General features: G+C 31.0%; 1 protein-coding gene across 3 annotated transcripts in view; it reads right to left on the bottom strand.

Moving 5' to 3' along the window:
- Window positions 1–975: 975 nt before the first annotated feature.
- The window catches only part of LOC114122971 (uncharacterized), a 31,330-nt gene continuing 16,246 nt past the window's right edge, over window positions 976–16,059 (bottom strand). For all 3 annotated transcript variants that reach the window (XM_027985789.2, XM_050201133.1, XM_027985790.2), the window contains one exon: window positions 976–1,499. In XM_027985789.2, the coding sequence (XP_027841590.1) occupies window positions 1,086–1,499 (414 nt within the window). In that variant the 3' untranslated portion in view covers window positions 976–1,085. The remainder of the gene's footprint in view (window positions 1,500–16,059) is intronic.

Here is a 16,059-nt window from a genome sequence, read left to right as displayed (position 1 = left end):
ATTATCATAATAGTAACCTATATCAGAGGCCTTAGAGTTTGTCATACTATAAATTATGATTTATATAGGTCGAATCAAGTCGTCATTATGGCATAGTACAATTATTATTATATTATAATGACGTGATGGTCATATTGTTTAGACAAGTTTGGTTTTATTTGGACAATTAATTGTAAATAATAATTAACAATCTTATTTAATATAAAATTATTGTATACACAAAAATAATTATTGTAATTATAATATAATTTATCACGAATATGAATAAAATAATGTCGTTGTTGTGATGTAATAAAGATCGTCTTCCATTAAAATAGTATCGATATTATAACTTTATATTTAATAATTTTAATAGTTTGTTTATTGTTCAATAATAGTATAAAGTTTCCGATAAAGCACACGTTTCTGCTACTAATTATAATACTAACTCGAAACTAGAGAGGATCAAAAATAAAACTATAGCTTATGAAAATGTCGTGTTATTAGTATGTTTTAGTTACCAAAGGCACTTATTGGTGGGAATACTTGGCCTATATTTACATTTATTAGATTATTGGAGTTCTAAAATTTCGGCGTGAGTTTATTGAATTTTATAGATAACACAAAAAAGAACACACACCGAAATATTATATGACCTGAGTAAATAAACAACTAATATTAATTAAAATGTTTAAAAAAAAAACAGTCTGTTCGTGATATATCATAATGTATAGTATATAAAAAATATATAATGTATTATGTATTAATATATGATTCGTAATATTATAATAGTAAAAATAATAATAATTAATATATCATGTATAATACGTCATGACCGCAGAACGCTCTTGTAATAATCGAAAATACAAACAAAAGTAGGTATAAAAATTAATAATAATACCATTACGCCAAAAGTCCTTTTACGCGTCGCGTGCGATCGTTAAACAGTGCAGTAGGTACATAAATCGTATCGCAAAAGACACACACACACACAAATAATTATAAATAAAATAATAGGTATATTATAATATTATGATATATATGTACAGACTTAAAAAGTTTAAATAAATTAATAATTCATGTTCGAATTCTTCGGGGACCGGCAACTACGTGACCGAGCCGGATGTCTTGGGCAACTTGTTGTGCTTGGATGAACCGCATCTGCGGTGTCTGATGCACGGCAACGGCGTTGAAGGTGTCTGTCTGTCGACGGTGGCGGCAGAAGAGTCGTCATTTTCGTCGCCGTCTTCGTCGTCGGGAACGACAGCCGCAGAGACGGATGACCATCGCTGGTGCAGGTCCGTCTGGTCTTGGACCATTTTCCGACTGATGTGCAGCCAGTCCTTTAGGAACCTATAGTAAATGGTCAGCACGCCCCAGTCCTGGATCATCATAGTCGTGTGGTCGGGATTTGGGTCCCAACCTGGGCCGCCGACGATCACTGTCCGTGGCCCGTCGGGCATCTTCCTGTTGTGCCACGTGCTCAGACTTACCATCGCCGCCTCCACCTCGCACAGCACCTGCGCAAAAAAATAAATCATCACTGTAATATAAAAACGATACATTTTTTAAATATTTTTTTAAGTAAAAATTGTAGTGACGAACACTATTATACATTATATAATTATATGAGTTATGGTTTTAACGCGTAGGTATATTATATATTATTATAGTTTGTGAAGATATTTTGCATACAAATTGAAAATTAATGGAAAACTACATTACACGGAGATAATGTGGAAATAAAAGCGATAGTGATAATCAAGACACAATATGCATGACTCTTCCAAAATGTTATTTGACCTATAGAAGCACGAGAGTTTCAAGACAACTAATAAAATAGAACGTGGGCGGAAAGCGTGTACGTGATGGGCTTTTAAAGTCGGATTGCACGAGTAAATCTTCTTCAAACAATTAAAATTAGAACTATTATATTATGCGAAAATCATTTTGTAGTGTTTGTTCTCATTCTGTTAGTGATTTTAACGCTCGATTTTCAGAAGACTGTTGGAGCCCTTAGGTTAGGTTATTAGAGGATTTCCAAGCTACACTCCGCCTTCTCAATGCCTAACATAGTACGTATTTTATGTTTAGAATACTTAATTTTACTTATTAATTTTTTAGTACACACACACGCGTGTATTTATTTTACTGTAATCCAAATCTAAAGAGCACATAAGGACTTAATGTCAAATTTTTGCGAAACGTTAATTATAACATCGCGTGTACTAGGTTGATAATAATATTATATTTTATGACAGAACAATCGAATTTTACTGAGTAGAACTTTATACCTTATGTGACTTTTTTTCAATAAGATATTATTATTTATAATTTATTTTTATTATTTATGTAAGTAAACTTTTAATTTTACTTATAAGTAGTTGCACACGAAAACCGTACACTTTTTATTTCGACTCGAAAAAGATCGATGGCAAAAATCGCACACTTTATTGGTCATTGTATAACATTACTGCGTATAATATAGTTTAACTGGTACGAATTTCGTACCACAATATAACATAATATAAAAATACTTATGTAATAAACCACCCAATGTCATAAAGTACAGTAAAATACAAATATAACAATTATATCATTGACTATAGAAACAGTACAAACCATTTATCATAGTATATACAATGTATATTATACATTAAATAAAATTTTAAGTGTAATAATAATTTTACCTATTAAATATACATCGCTACTAAGGCTTAATGATACAAAATTAGAATAGTATAGCAGACTTTAAAAGGTAAAATGGCATCACAAAATTTGGCACAAGATGAATAAAACAAATTAACATTGCGTGTTTTAGCACAACAAACTGTACATGTAAAGTAGCCGTAAAGAGTTCTGAACTTTGAAAGGTAAAATGTTGGACAGCTCCCAGATTTGAAGGAAGGAACCGCTGAATTAAACGATATGATGGCACTGATCTTCGTGAAAAATATATTTGTTAAAAGTATTTATTACACTAGTATAGAGGATTTTTTTTTGTATTATTTCTACGAAACGATTATAGTGTAGTGTTAAATAATAAGTTTAAAAATGTGATATGCAACATTTTTTTTTTAAAGTCATATTGACTCGACACCCAAATTTCCTTCCCCGAATAATTACGCTTTTTGACTAGATGATACGGTAAGAAGAGTTATATCCTGTTGAATAGATCGGTGGAAACGATGAATTTGATCGAGGTGAGGGTGCTGGTTGATACTTACAAAAATATTAAAAGATTTATAATAAAAATTACAAACAAATTTTTAACCTGAAATAACGTTACACGTGGAGTGTGTGAGAATGGTAAGAAAATTAAGTTTTATAGTATATAATACTTATTTTTATATTTTATAATTTTAATTGGTTTGTATTTAAAAAAAAAATCATAAGTCTAAATTCGTATGTACCCTAAACAATTTCGAACCACAATTTGAAAAATAATTTTAATATTATTATACTATTAGTCATCCTGCAACGTATCGACGTGTAAAATATTCTATGATAAATGATAGTTTTCACGGGAAATAATGACAATATTTTTTTCGTTAACTAACCTAACCCACGGCCATTCATGAGATGTGTTGAATGAATAAAACAATTGAATGAGATAATAATTGTATGCATCATTATTTCGTCTTTTTCGATTTTATTTGGCCTACTGCGCGTGTTGACCGTGGACATCGCGATACGGCATTTACAATGGAACTTAATTAACGGGATGTAATTATATATTCACGAATCGGTAATAAACACATCGTATAGCTACCTTATAATTAATAACGTTATAACAACCTCTTGACTCACAATCGTTATCTCATCGCACCTACGCAAAACATTCCAATCGTTGTCTGGGACTCGTAATCGTCGTCAAGGTTGTGTTCGGCGAGCGGTTTATTCATATTTACCCGTTTATTATTTTTTATTTACTTTATACCCAAAACAACCCTTCGTGGGATCTCGGCGACTACCATAACGCATAAAATTACGACATAGACGTAATAACAGACCGGTGGCCCGTCCGACGTGCGTGTAATCGAAGTTTATAATCTCCGAAACGGTTATTACGTGTGCCTCTATATATTATATTATTACGTTTTATAGCGAATAAATCGCTTTTAATTTTTTATTACGATAATATTTATATACCTACTCGACGTCGGATAAGTTATAGTGTATAATTGTGGTATTAACCGCGTGATTGTGAACTATATACTAACAGAATTGTAGGTATATCTGTATTAAATTGTTGTTTTCGACGGCTTGTGCACGGTGTACAATAATAATGATAATAATGTGATCCTTCACATGTTTGCCTTCGATTTTATATTTTAGCCGTTACTAGGAATATAAAATATAAATTGACAATTATTAATGCTCACGACGACATGGGATTGGTTTTATCGTAATTATAAGTTTTAAGTTTTATAAAGTTATCAGTATGATATTATAAAAAAATACATAATCATAATGTGTATATACTTAGAACAGACGATTAAATATGTCAACTAAGGTTTAATAAGAAAAACATCTACGAAATACTCTCAATTATCATTTAATGATTGATGATTAGATAATTGTTATACAGTTTTATTGTCGTACACAATGTTACAGAAAAATAAATAATATTTAAATATCTCAAACTTTCAAACCTTTACCATGAAATATTAATTTAAAATTTTTAACAATAAAAAAAACGAAGACACCTAAGATAACGAATTTTAATTATTATTTATTATATTTTGTTTTGTTAGCGGTGACACCGATTACAACTGCACAAAGCAGATTTTAATCATTTAATAAGGATTGAATTGAAAAAATATTCACAAGTAAAGCTTGCAATATTAGTGCGTTGTAGATATAATATCAAACTATCAATATTGTGATATAAGTGATGTAACGCAATACATTTGATATGTTTTATAATAAATAGGTAATTTAAAACTTCTCTGTTATATATATAAAACAGAATTACCAAAATACAAGAAGAAATACATTATAACAAAAAACAAATATTCATTTATATTCGAATAATTACTTTTATTATTTTTTCAGAAACAAACACACGAATACGAGTAGAAAACCTAGGCAAAAAAATCGTAAAATCATTTCGTTAGGTATATATTATATAAAAACGTAGGTTATATGCCTATTTATCGCGATTCGATTTTCAATCTATATAAGCGAAACGAATAATAAATTGTTTGTAATTCGTTATTCGTATCCCACGCAAAAATGAATGGCTACCTGCCATTAATAGGCATAATAGGCAGTTTTTTGTATTACACAAATAGGACGTCGAACATTATATTATAATATGTTTAGTTCATAATAATATAGCATAGGTTATTATCTTTATCGTATCACGATTTTTGGGTTCGCGCACATCCTACGATAGTTTAGCAGTAAAGCGTTATTTTTTAATGTCATGTCATAACAATATGTCATGGCGTCCAGTTAAGTATAAAAAAAAAATAATTAATATTCATATAGGTACTCCGTTTGCCGATAAAACGCTACCTCACGGCGCCCAAAACTCGCCTGACGAACGGACTATATATATCAGGATGACTACGTAATATTTTATTTATTTAATATAGTTTATACATTTACAATATACGTCATGTCATTATTGTCGATCGACAAAATCTCTGAAATGTCACCATCCTATACGCGCTTGCACTGTAGTAGCGCATGATGTTATTTTACTAACAGCAATTATAATAATATTATATTATTGATAAATACATTTCGAATCGATCAAGAATCAGTACACAATATTATACACGGCTGATAGAAGTTTAATCACGAAATTTATCAATTTTAGATTGGACAAGCGTGGCCGATTATTGCAGTCCCCACTCCCCTACAGATATATTGTTACGTTTTGTCGAGTAGGAGGTAGTTTTTTTTTCTCGCGTATTACTACAAAAAAAAAAAAAATAGACATATTAATACGCATAATATGTATAGAATAATATTATATACTTCATATATACTCCTTATATACATCGAATAGGATTTATTCTTCAATGTATAGTTTTTTGGATCTGAGTTCATCAGGAGCTTTCTAATTTTCTTTTAATAAATATTTTTCAACGATCAGGATTAAGAATGTGTAAATTTCTTTTCTTTTTTTTTTTTTTTGTACAATATCGTTGTTTAGTTTTATTAATTATTACAATGAGTAGTGTTACATTCTTACAATATCGGCACTCAATCGAGATCCAGGAATGTGATTTGAGAAAATTACAGTTACTTTATTGTTTCTATGTACATTCCCATTAATTTGGGTAAAACATTCGAGTACAATACGGTCGTAATGTAAATAAATTGATTTTTTATATTTTAAGATGTACGTTCATATAGGAAATCTATATAAGCAGATAAAAAGGTTGCAGGTACAGACAACCCAATAAATCAAAATATAGATGCTGTCAAACGACATCTATCGACATGTCATGACGGTCATCGTTACTACCAAAAATGTGATTTTATTTCCGCCAAATGTATTTTTATCAAAACAAATGAGATGGAGTTTAAGAACCTCTATTCTGCAGTGTTATCGGTCATCAATGTATGTTGAGATTCAGGGCAAACGATTAAATATTGAAGATAAATAAGAGACAATTAATTTTACGCGTAGTAAAATCGTAAATATGATAATTATTTAAATGACAATTTATATTATCAAAAATAATATGTTTTCCCTCAACAACGTCCAATTTCAGTGCAAGTATGTATATTAGGATGACCAAATAAAAAAAAAAAAATACATTTTTGCAATGAGTTAAAAAAATGTATTGATTTTCAAAACATGAAACAATATATTACCTATAATACTTATATATATATTATAAATAATACGAAAAACGAGACGAAACTATTTAACTCAGAACGTATGGTCACACTAAAGTATATTAAGAACAACAAATAATTGAGAATCTTTTCACACACATTTTAATGGACAAACTTATAAATCACATCCACACATTAATACATTTTTAAAAATTTTGATTTCAAAACAACGTATACATTCAAATTAACAGTAGCAACTTACTACTTAGGTATGTAAAAACTTGTAGGATGTAAATATGTAGTATAAAAAATGATTAATTAATACAAAAAACGGAATAGACTAAATAATAAACAGAATAATAAATAATTTATAGAATTGTCAGAAATATTTGAGTAGGTGTATAAATATTAATTATATACTATATAGGTATATACACAAATTTAATTATAATCAACTTAATTTAATTTAAATTCAAATTGTTGAATTTTAATACGAAAATTAAGTCAAATCATTTTTATAATAACTTCCGACTCCAATAACCAAAAGTCAGCCATAGACTGAATGAGTGTACCGTATACGATAATAAGTGGGCGTATGTAATTTGCGCCACATCTAAGATTATTTTTAATAATTTTCTCCAGTTTTTAAGGTTGTAGTTTGCGTCACATTTTTAAGTGCCATTACTCACCTTATTCAAATTATAATTTGAGTCACTTTAAAATAACTAAACATTTTTTTTTTTACAGATTAACATATTGTATTTTTAATCATTTATCAATCAAGTTCATTTGATAGTTACATTTCTGGAAAATTACTAAAAATTATTTCAAAGAGTACCAAAAAAGGGATTAAAAAAAAAAATATATGTATAAAAATCAGTTATATTATGATAAGATGAAACTTAGCTTTTTCTATCAAGTTTCTTTTGTCTTTAACCTTCATATATATATATTAGATTAAGTTCTAATCTATATTAGACATGTGTCGGTATTATCATATAGCTGAAGCGATATAATAGTAAATTTATCAGTTAGTAAATTCCAACAATTGAAGTTGAAAGTGTGTCGCAGATTATAATATATTCCATTTCGCTATCTATGTAGTGGTGTAAGTCACCAAAGTTAATTTTTGGACGTGGCGCAAATTACAAGTAATAAAATTGGCGCAAAATACCATATTCCTCGTAAATAATATTATATTTGTGTAGATAGGAATACGTAATAATAATAATACCCGAAAAACGCCGGAGTCGAAGTCACTTGATCGAAACCCGTCTTCGGGCGTAATGACGATAATATTATACTAACGCCATATTATACAATCGCGCGTAAGAGACAGCAGTGGCGTGCAGTGGCGCGCGCGTCGTCGTTTAGAAACGGCCCGTAAAATTTGTCGTACCTATACCCAACGCGTATCGTGGGGCGGCGGTTTTCGGTGGGGTAATAAATTTACGATTGTCTCTGTCGGCCCGCAGAGCGTGTCACAAAACGTGATAGGGGGTGAGGCGAGGGTGAGAGCGTATGCGCGCGAGAGGGTGTGTGAGATAGGGCGGGAAAAAAACAGTGTTATACACACACGCATACCGCGCGGCGCATCTTGACTTTAACAGTATAATAATAATAATTCCGAGTGTTGAATAGATAAAAACTGCCGAGTTATGTACATTGATTGCCCTTAGCGCCCCGCTGAGGTATAACCAACGTCAATAGAGACCGCACGGAAACATTCACGCCTTTATTATTGCGGTGATTTATTCGCGGGGGACGTCTGTGCGAAACATCTGCCTATATCGCGTATAATAATATTGGTCTTTATACATATATATATTTTTTTGTCTGTATACAGACGATATACATAATATATAAATAAGTACGATATTATACCGGTGTAGGTCAACTCGTCGACGCGCACCCGTATGAACTTATATATATATATATATTATTTTTTTTTTTGTATACATACCTATGTACAATGTACTATATTATATACGTGTTATCGCGTGCATATATAGTATATGTAGGAACTATAACATGTAGCTCTTTCACTCGTGAACACTGTACATTACACGATAGGTATATATAATATTGTTCTCTTTCTCTTTCGGTTTGTCGCCGCGGCGTTCGACGCGTATACCTATCATGTAGGTACGCGGTTTATCATAATGCACAATATTGCCGGAAGGCGCGGAAAGACCACAATACATTGTAGAATTTATATAGTGATTATACTGAGTAGTAAAACTTGAGTGTTGCTAAGCACTCTGAATTTTTTCACCACCACACCCGGGGACTGGGGGGGAGTCGTATTAAAACTATAAACAAATAAACACTAAACTACGTTTATATTACAGGTGCCCTTTTAAAAATATAAATCTTCTTTGTGACTCTTATAGACTATAATGTTTTCATGTGGTTCAGTTTTCGCGAACACAATATTGCACTCAATTAAACGCACATAGTTTATAGACAAAAAGAAAACAATACTAAATTATAAAATATTTGAAATTATATTTTATTTTATTTAACATAATCCTCGGCTACAGTGGCAATTTAGTAATTGGGTAAGTTATATATTATATTTACTTGTATATAAATATATTCGTGGATTACATATAAATAGATAAATGGTTAACAACAAAGCTTGCGACAGTAAATAAACCGTGGTTAACAAATATTAAACGTGAAGGTTGCGAGTAGATTGGTGTCGTACCTATGTATACGATTATGCTGAAGTCCTGATCGATCCATACAGTCAGTGATTCCAGAAGTTTAGAATTTTATTTTTTCTGTCGGGTATAAGCATAGCGTTCAGTATAAATATGTTTAATACGAGTATATGGATGGGACGTTTGTAATGCGTGTAATATGTATGTACCTACTTTTATTGTATATTTTTTTAATAATTGGGGTTTGTGATACGGCCGAATCAGTTTCAACTTTCGAAAAAAAATATTGAAAACATTAATTTTAATTTTAACAACTAATAAATAATGCAGATCTTTTTGTATTTTTAAAATAATTAAAATTTGAATCCTTGCCATTATCGTTACCGTAATACTTAAAATATAATACATTATATTACTATATTATTATTATAAAATAGTGTGAATTGTGTCGACTGTTACGTTGACCATAAACGCATAATTTGACGTTAACCTATAATATTGTTATAAATTCAAGGAGTCTAGTACGGTGTACAGAGAATGACTGCACGTTGTGCGTTGTACGCCTCCCAGTTGGTATATTATACACACGTCACATTCGTGTGGTCCCATCAATTAACTGCACTACCCAATATTATTTTTAAAGATTAATTATCGTATGATTTTTACGGTTAATCTAACACTTTTATAAAATAATTCGCATAGATATTGCATTTTCAGGTGTATTTAAAATTATATCACGCTACATATTGTGTTTTTACTACTTAATTAGTATTTTGAAGATGTTCTATCGAATGTTCCATTAAAATATATACTAGACGATAATTAAAAAAAAAAAAATTATGTTTTTTCGCAAAATATTTCCAAAAATATCGTCTTTCAGGCAGCATAATTTCAGTAACTTTACGTAGATTCCGTATAGATAAGAAGTTATATAGGTATTATAATTATACAAAAAAAAAAATAATAATAATAAATAAATAGTAAGTAATACAAGTAAAACGCGTTCATAAGAATAATGTAAAATATGATTTCGTTATTGTATGCTTCCCTGCAGTAAAACTCGGAAAAAGCGATTTAGTGCCTTTTAGTGTGGAACGCCCATGATTTTTTTTTTTATCGGCTTTACGTCACTGTCGGTTTGTTTTTGAAAAAAAATACATCAGATCCGCCTATATTTTTATGTTATTGTAATGATATTTAATAATATGTGCGTATACAAGGCGGGAAGGCGCTCGATTTAGTCACGCTCTGCCCGCCCACCCACTGCACACTGTATAATAATAATATAACGATGTCCGTGATAAATGGCTTTGCTCAAATTTGTTCGGAAATTTTACCTGTTCGAGGATAATGCACATTACACGCTATAAATTCGAATTAAGTGATTGTTCAATGACCAAACCACAATAATAGCGCATATTATAATATAGTTTTATTGATGGTTTGAAGACCGTTCGAACAATATTATTATTATTTTCTTATTATAAAACCGAATGAACATAATTCGCCATGCGTGTCAAAAGATCTAGTCCGGATGAATGGATCTGTAGCCAACTGTAGGGCAAATATTTATCGTACATATTATACGGTGTTTATATAAAACACAAAGACGTTTAGCTAAAAATGTGCTTATAATGAAACCGCAATGAAATGTCGACGCGTTCACGTTTGTACACCTTCTCGGTTTGAATAGATACCTATGTAGCTATTTCTATTGGCATGCATTCATGTGTGCGGTCGATCTGAGATTACTGGAAATATAATCCGTTAACGGGTAAAATGTCGTTATGTTTACAGTTTTCATGCGATTGATATACAAGGATCTTAAATATTAAAGTATGTGTATCTGATAAATATAACGAAGTACAACACCGATTGAGTGACTCTCCGAGCGTGCTCGCCTCTATTTTTTCTTTATTCAAATTATGATTTTTGGAACTTTTGAGTAGGTAGGTAAACTTAATGATAATATTATACTCATTACTATTATTATATATTCTCTATATTTTTTAGATTTTTTTTTATACTATTTCATGAGTGACCCGTGACAATATCAACTTCTTTTTTTTTAAATAAGAATTACCTACCTACACATTTTGTTCATGTAAATTGCTAAGAATATTATTTTTGATCATTTTTAAATAAATTAATGTATCTAAATCTAAATTGTGTTTTTACTTTTTACACTAAGGCGAGTGAGGCTTAAATATAATTGGTCAATGATAATAAGTTTGAAGGATATGTGAGCTGTAATGATTTGAATATCGCAGTAGTTAATATTAATCTATGAACATTTTATAATTTGTACGAATTGTCCGAGAATAATAAATAGTAGATTTAACGCCATACATCACGTATATTTTATGTTTCTCAAAAAATCATTTTTAAGGATTATGATCCTTATGTTTATGCATACCTATGCATTTTAATAATTTTAAAACTATTATTTTAAATTTTGATTTAGATAGGTAGGTATATCAGCTTATTCAAAAAAATCATACGCTTAAATACATACATTAAAAATTGTTGAATTTATTTGAAAAAAAGAAGTCTGTACCAAACCTTAAGTTGTAGAATATAATCTAAAAACTAAAAATATGATCTATATATCCATCTATATGTCTGTCTAACTTATCTATACTATACCTACTTAAACATTTCAAAAACAAAAATTCATTATCAAAGTAAAAAATAGGCAAACGCTTGTTGACTAATTTCGTCTATGTACATTGTACATTGTACACAAATCTGGCAGAGTATTTTAATTTAAGTTTCTCTTACAAAAATAGGTTTCTAAAAGTTAGTTTTGAGTTTAAAAGTAGTCAGACTTATATAAACACTAAAACACGTGAGTCGTGATGCATCATGACTCATGAAATTGAATCTCACGACATTTTTATCTCATAACTAATTAAACCAAACAAATGTAATACTAGCTATTAATGTTTAATAAATATTTTGAGTTTGAATTGTCGGTTTTATAAATTACGACACTGAATTGAGGCGTCATTATTGTTATATTATTATTAATACAACTATTATTATTACATACTACTGTACAATTGAGTAGAAATATATAATTATAAAACCGATTTATATATTTTTTAACCTTGAATAAATATTTAAGCGATTAACTATAGACAAAAACGAAATAACTGAACAGACAGATATTTAGAATAGTGTTAATAAATCAGCTGCTATCCTATAGCAGTAATAATTATTGTTTAAAACACATGTTTAATTATGCAGTCGATTTGATATTCAACAGTTATTATTTCTGTACAATATGATGTTTATTCTTCAATTATGTACTAATGAATTTTATCGTCTTGAGTAATATAAATAACAAAAAAAAAAAAAAAAAAACCCATAAGTCATTGGAAAGATTTCAACAGCGACGGCATTGATTGGGATTTAGAATGGATAATATTTACCTATTACTTATGAAAATACATAAAAAAAGTTGCGATGAAACGCGTCATCTATAACTAGAAAATTTATCGAATTAAGGATTTACTGCAGCGCGTCAACGTAATTTCCAAAGATAAAAATCAGAAGGTATTACATGCGATCATGGTTTGTGAGACGACCATAATATATTTCACTGATTTTAGGTGAAGTCGTACTACACGATACAGATGAACGCGGCGGATAAAAAAAGTTTAAAAATTAACAGATACGAATAACTTTTATATTCTGACGATTTGCACGCAAATTATTGAGTAGAGGTCACGTTGTAGTCCTTGCAATTATTATCATTACGATCGCTTGTCGTAACACGTCATGGAAAATTGGAAACGTTTTACCATAAATGCCATATTATATAGCCGCATAAGCTCAACTATAGAAGTGTAAAATGGTTCTTATGATGTACTCTATTAACTCTATGGACATAATATTATTATAAAACAGATAGATATCAGTGTAGAGAGAGATACGTTACACACACATTACCAAAAACGAATGCCAATCTTAACAACATTGGATTTAAGTCGATTTTAAGTATTAGTCGAATTATTGGCTACAGTTTTTTGTATTAATATCTTTAGATACGTTTAGAATTATTAAGAATTCAAAAATCATAAAATTAATTACTGCAATATAACCGAGAACAATAGGAATGTAAATTTATTTTTATCCGGACAATGTCGGATAAAATATATTTTCTTACAGTTTTCGTAAGAAACCGCTATAGGATAAACGTATTATTCTATAGTAGTATAGTAGACATACCACTTATGTGGGATAAACATTAATACTAGCTAATCGAGAAACGTCACATCGCTACTTAAAAAGTAAAATTGTTAAGCATATACGTACGAAGTATACCTATCTCTATGGTTTCTATATGAATATACTACAATTTACTGAAGTCGGACGTATGTACTCAACAGACAATTATTATTATCCGTAACGCGTGGGCGTGAGCGTGTGTTTACTCGTGTAAATAATATGGTACCTACCTTAGTATAATACACGTTACCTATATATTAAGTATATTAAGTACACAATACGGATATTACAATATTGTATCGCGAAGGGTTGGAAAGGAAAATAAATAACAGCAAACGACACACACACACACACACACACATTACACAGGTATGTATTATTATTTGATAAAGGATAAGAACGGAATACTGTCGTGATCTGAAGTGGACGAGTGGGTAATACGGATGAGCGGTGTACACGGGTCGTGTAGTGTCACCGGTATACGCCAGCTACGTCGTGTCGATCGATTCCTTTGATTGGAACGTTAAAACTGACAAGGTACCTACAGACGAGCATATATAGTCATAAATCGAGAACTAATCGGCCTTTTTCACTTGACACGTATATACATATATACGATACAATACAATATATTGTGTACTGCGTGTTCGACGCGTTAAAATATAATATTTTATGCGTCACGAAGACGAGAGCCGTTCGCAGGAGACCTCGGGCGACCGAGGGGTTGGCGGACATTATGTTATGTATTATCGGACGTTCGGGATCTCTTTGCAACGCACCGGACTTATAACCGCGATGGTCGTGCCGACAGCACCCGCGCAGACTCTCACACGCACTTCACGCCGTTTAAACACGTCCCGCGGACACAAACGCACACCCGCCAGCACACAAAAACGCCACACCGTCCCCGCGTCAAGTTTCGTTTTCTTCACGATCCGATCGCTCGTGTATAAATGGTAATAATGTATCGCAAGAGCCCACGTGTTATTATAAAATATACAGTAAATAATATTAGGTATACAGGCCGATTCACCACGAACACGGTCTCCCCCTCTTTTTTTGTTGTTATTAACAGTGCAGTTGTTCGAAATCTGATTTTTCAAATATATCTAAAAACCGTGTACCTACCTACCTACACATTTTTGAGATTTTTTCGTTCTACTGAAGGAGTGTCTTGTCGCGTAGATACAAACTCCCGTTTTTCAAAATATGACCACTTCTATTTTAAAAGAGTTAAAAGTCGTTTTTCTAACTGTTTTAACCAATCAAAATCAAAATTTATACGATTATTTTTGAGCTATACTTTGTGTACTTACCTATTAACGATAGATTTGAAAAATGAAAACTATAGTGGTTTGAACAATTTAGTCTTTAATAATCCTATTAAAATTTATAAAAACGGTCAGAAAGTAGGTATAATAAATACTGATTTAAATGTTACATATATTTTTCATATTTATCAAGATTTTTATCCTTTACAGGTATAAACATTTTAATAACAGAAGAATACTCATTTTTGATTTTGAACTTAATATTTATATCAATATTCTTAAAAATATTATGCTCTAAATAATTTACAGTAAAAAAGAGAGGTTCTCATTTGAAAAATAGGAACTTGTACTGCCACAATATGACATTCTTTGAGAATAATAAACGAAATTTCGAAAATTCGAAAATATTTCCTTTAAGTACATACTCGTATTTAAAAATTCCAAAAATAATGATAAATTCAAATTTCTGAATAAATTCAATATTAATCGAAAAAAATTGAGTCTTCTGTGCTCGGTGAATCGCCCTGTATCCCTGTATGCTTGGACTAAATTACAAACACGGCGTACACACCGTGGTGCAGTGACAGGTCGGATAAACGGAAGCCCCGCACCGCTGCAGCAGCCCCCAAACAATCTCATTGTCCGACACCGCCGGCAGAAGAGCCCGCTGCACTTCGATACTTATATTATATACACGTATATAACACGTATAATCTGTTATACTTGTGTGTGTGTGTGTTTTTTGAGAGCATTATAAAGAACACGTGTTCCGCCGCCAGTCGTCACGAGCACGGCGGGTGGTGATGCGGCGTAAAGGTACGATACGTTTTTCATACATTATTATAATATTATTATATTCGTATACTATGTACGTATATATCGTACCGAAATCGCCGACTTGCTTATATAGTAAATGCAGCTATATGTCGTACGGGTAGTTGACAACAGTAGTCTGCGCAGTACACAAGTATATAATAATATATAGGTACTCTTCGCCGCGGTAAACGATGTCCGCCGTCGTTACTGCAGTTCAAGTCTGGTGCACCGCGGTGCAACAGCCGTCCGTATACAGTCACTGTCGGACTTACTCAAATTATATATATATTATA

Source organism: Aphis gossypii, chromosome 2 (assembly GCF_020184175.1).
Source record: "Aphis gossypii isolate Hap1 chromosome 2, ASM2018417v2, whole genome shotgun sequence".
In the NCBI taxonomy this organism is placed as follows: domain Eukaryota; kingdom Metazoa; phylum Arthropoda; class Insecta; order Hemiptera; family Aphididae; genus Aphis; species Aphis gossypii.
This window is presented reverse-complemented; position numbering and strand designations above follow the sequence as displayed.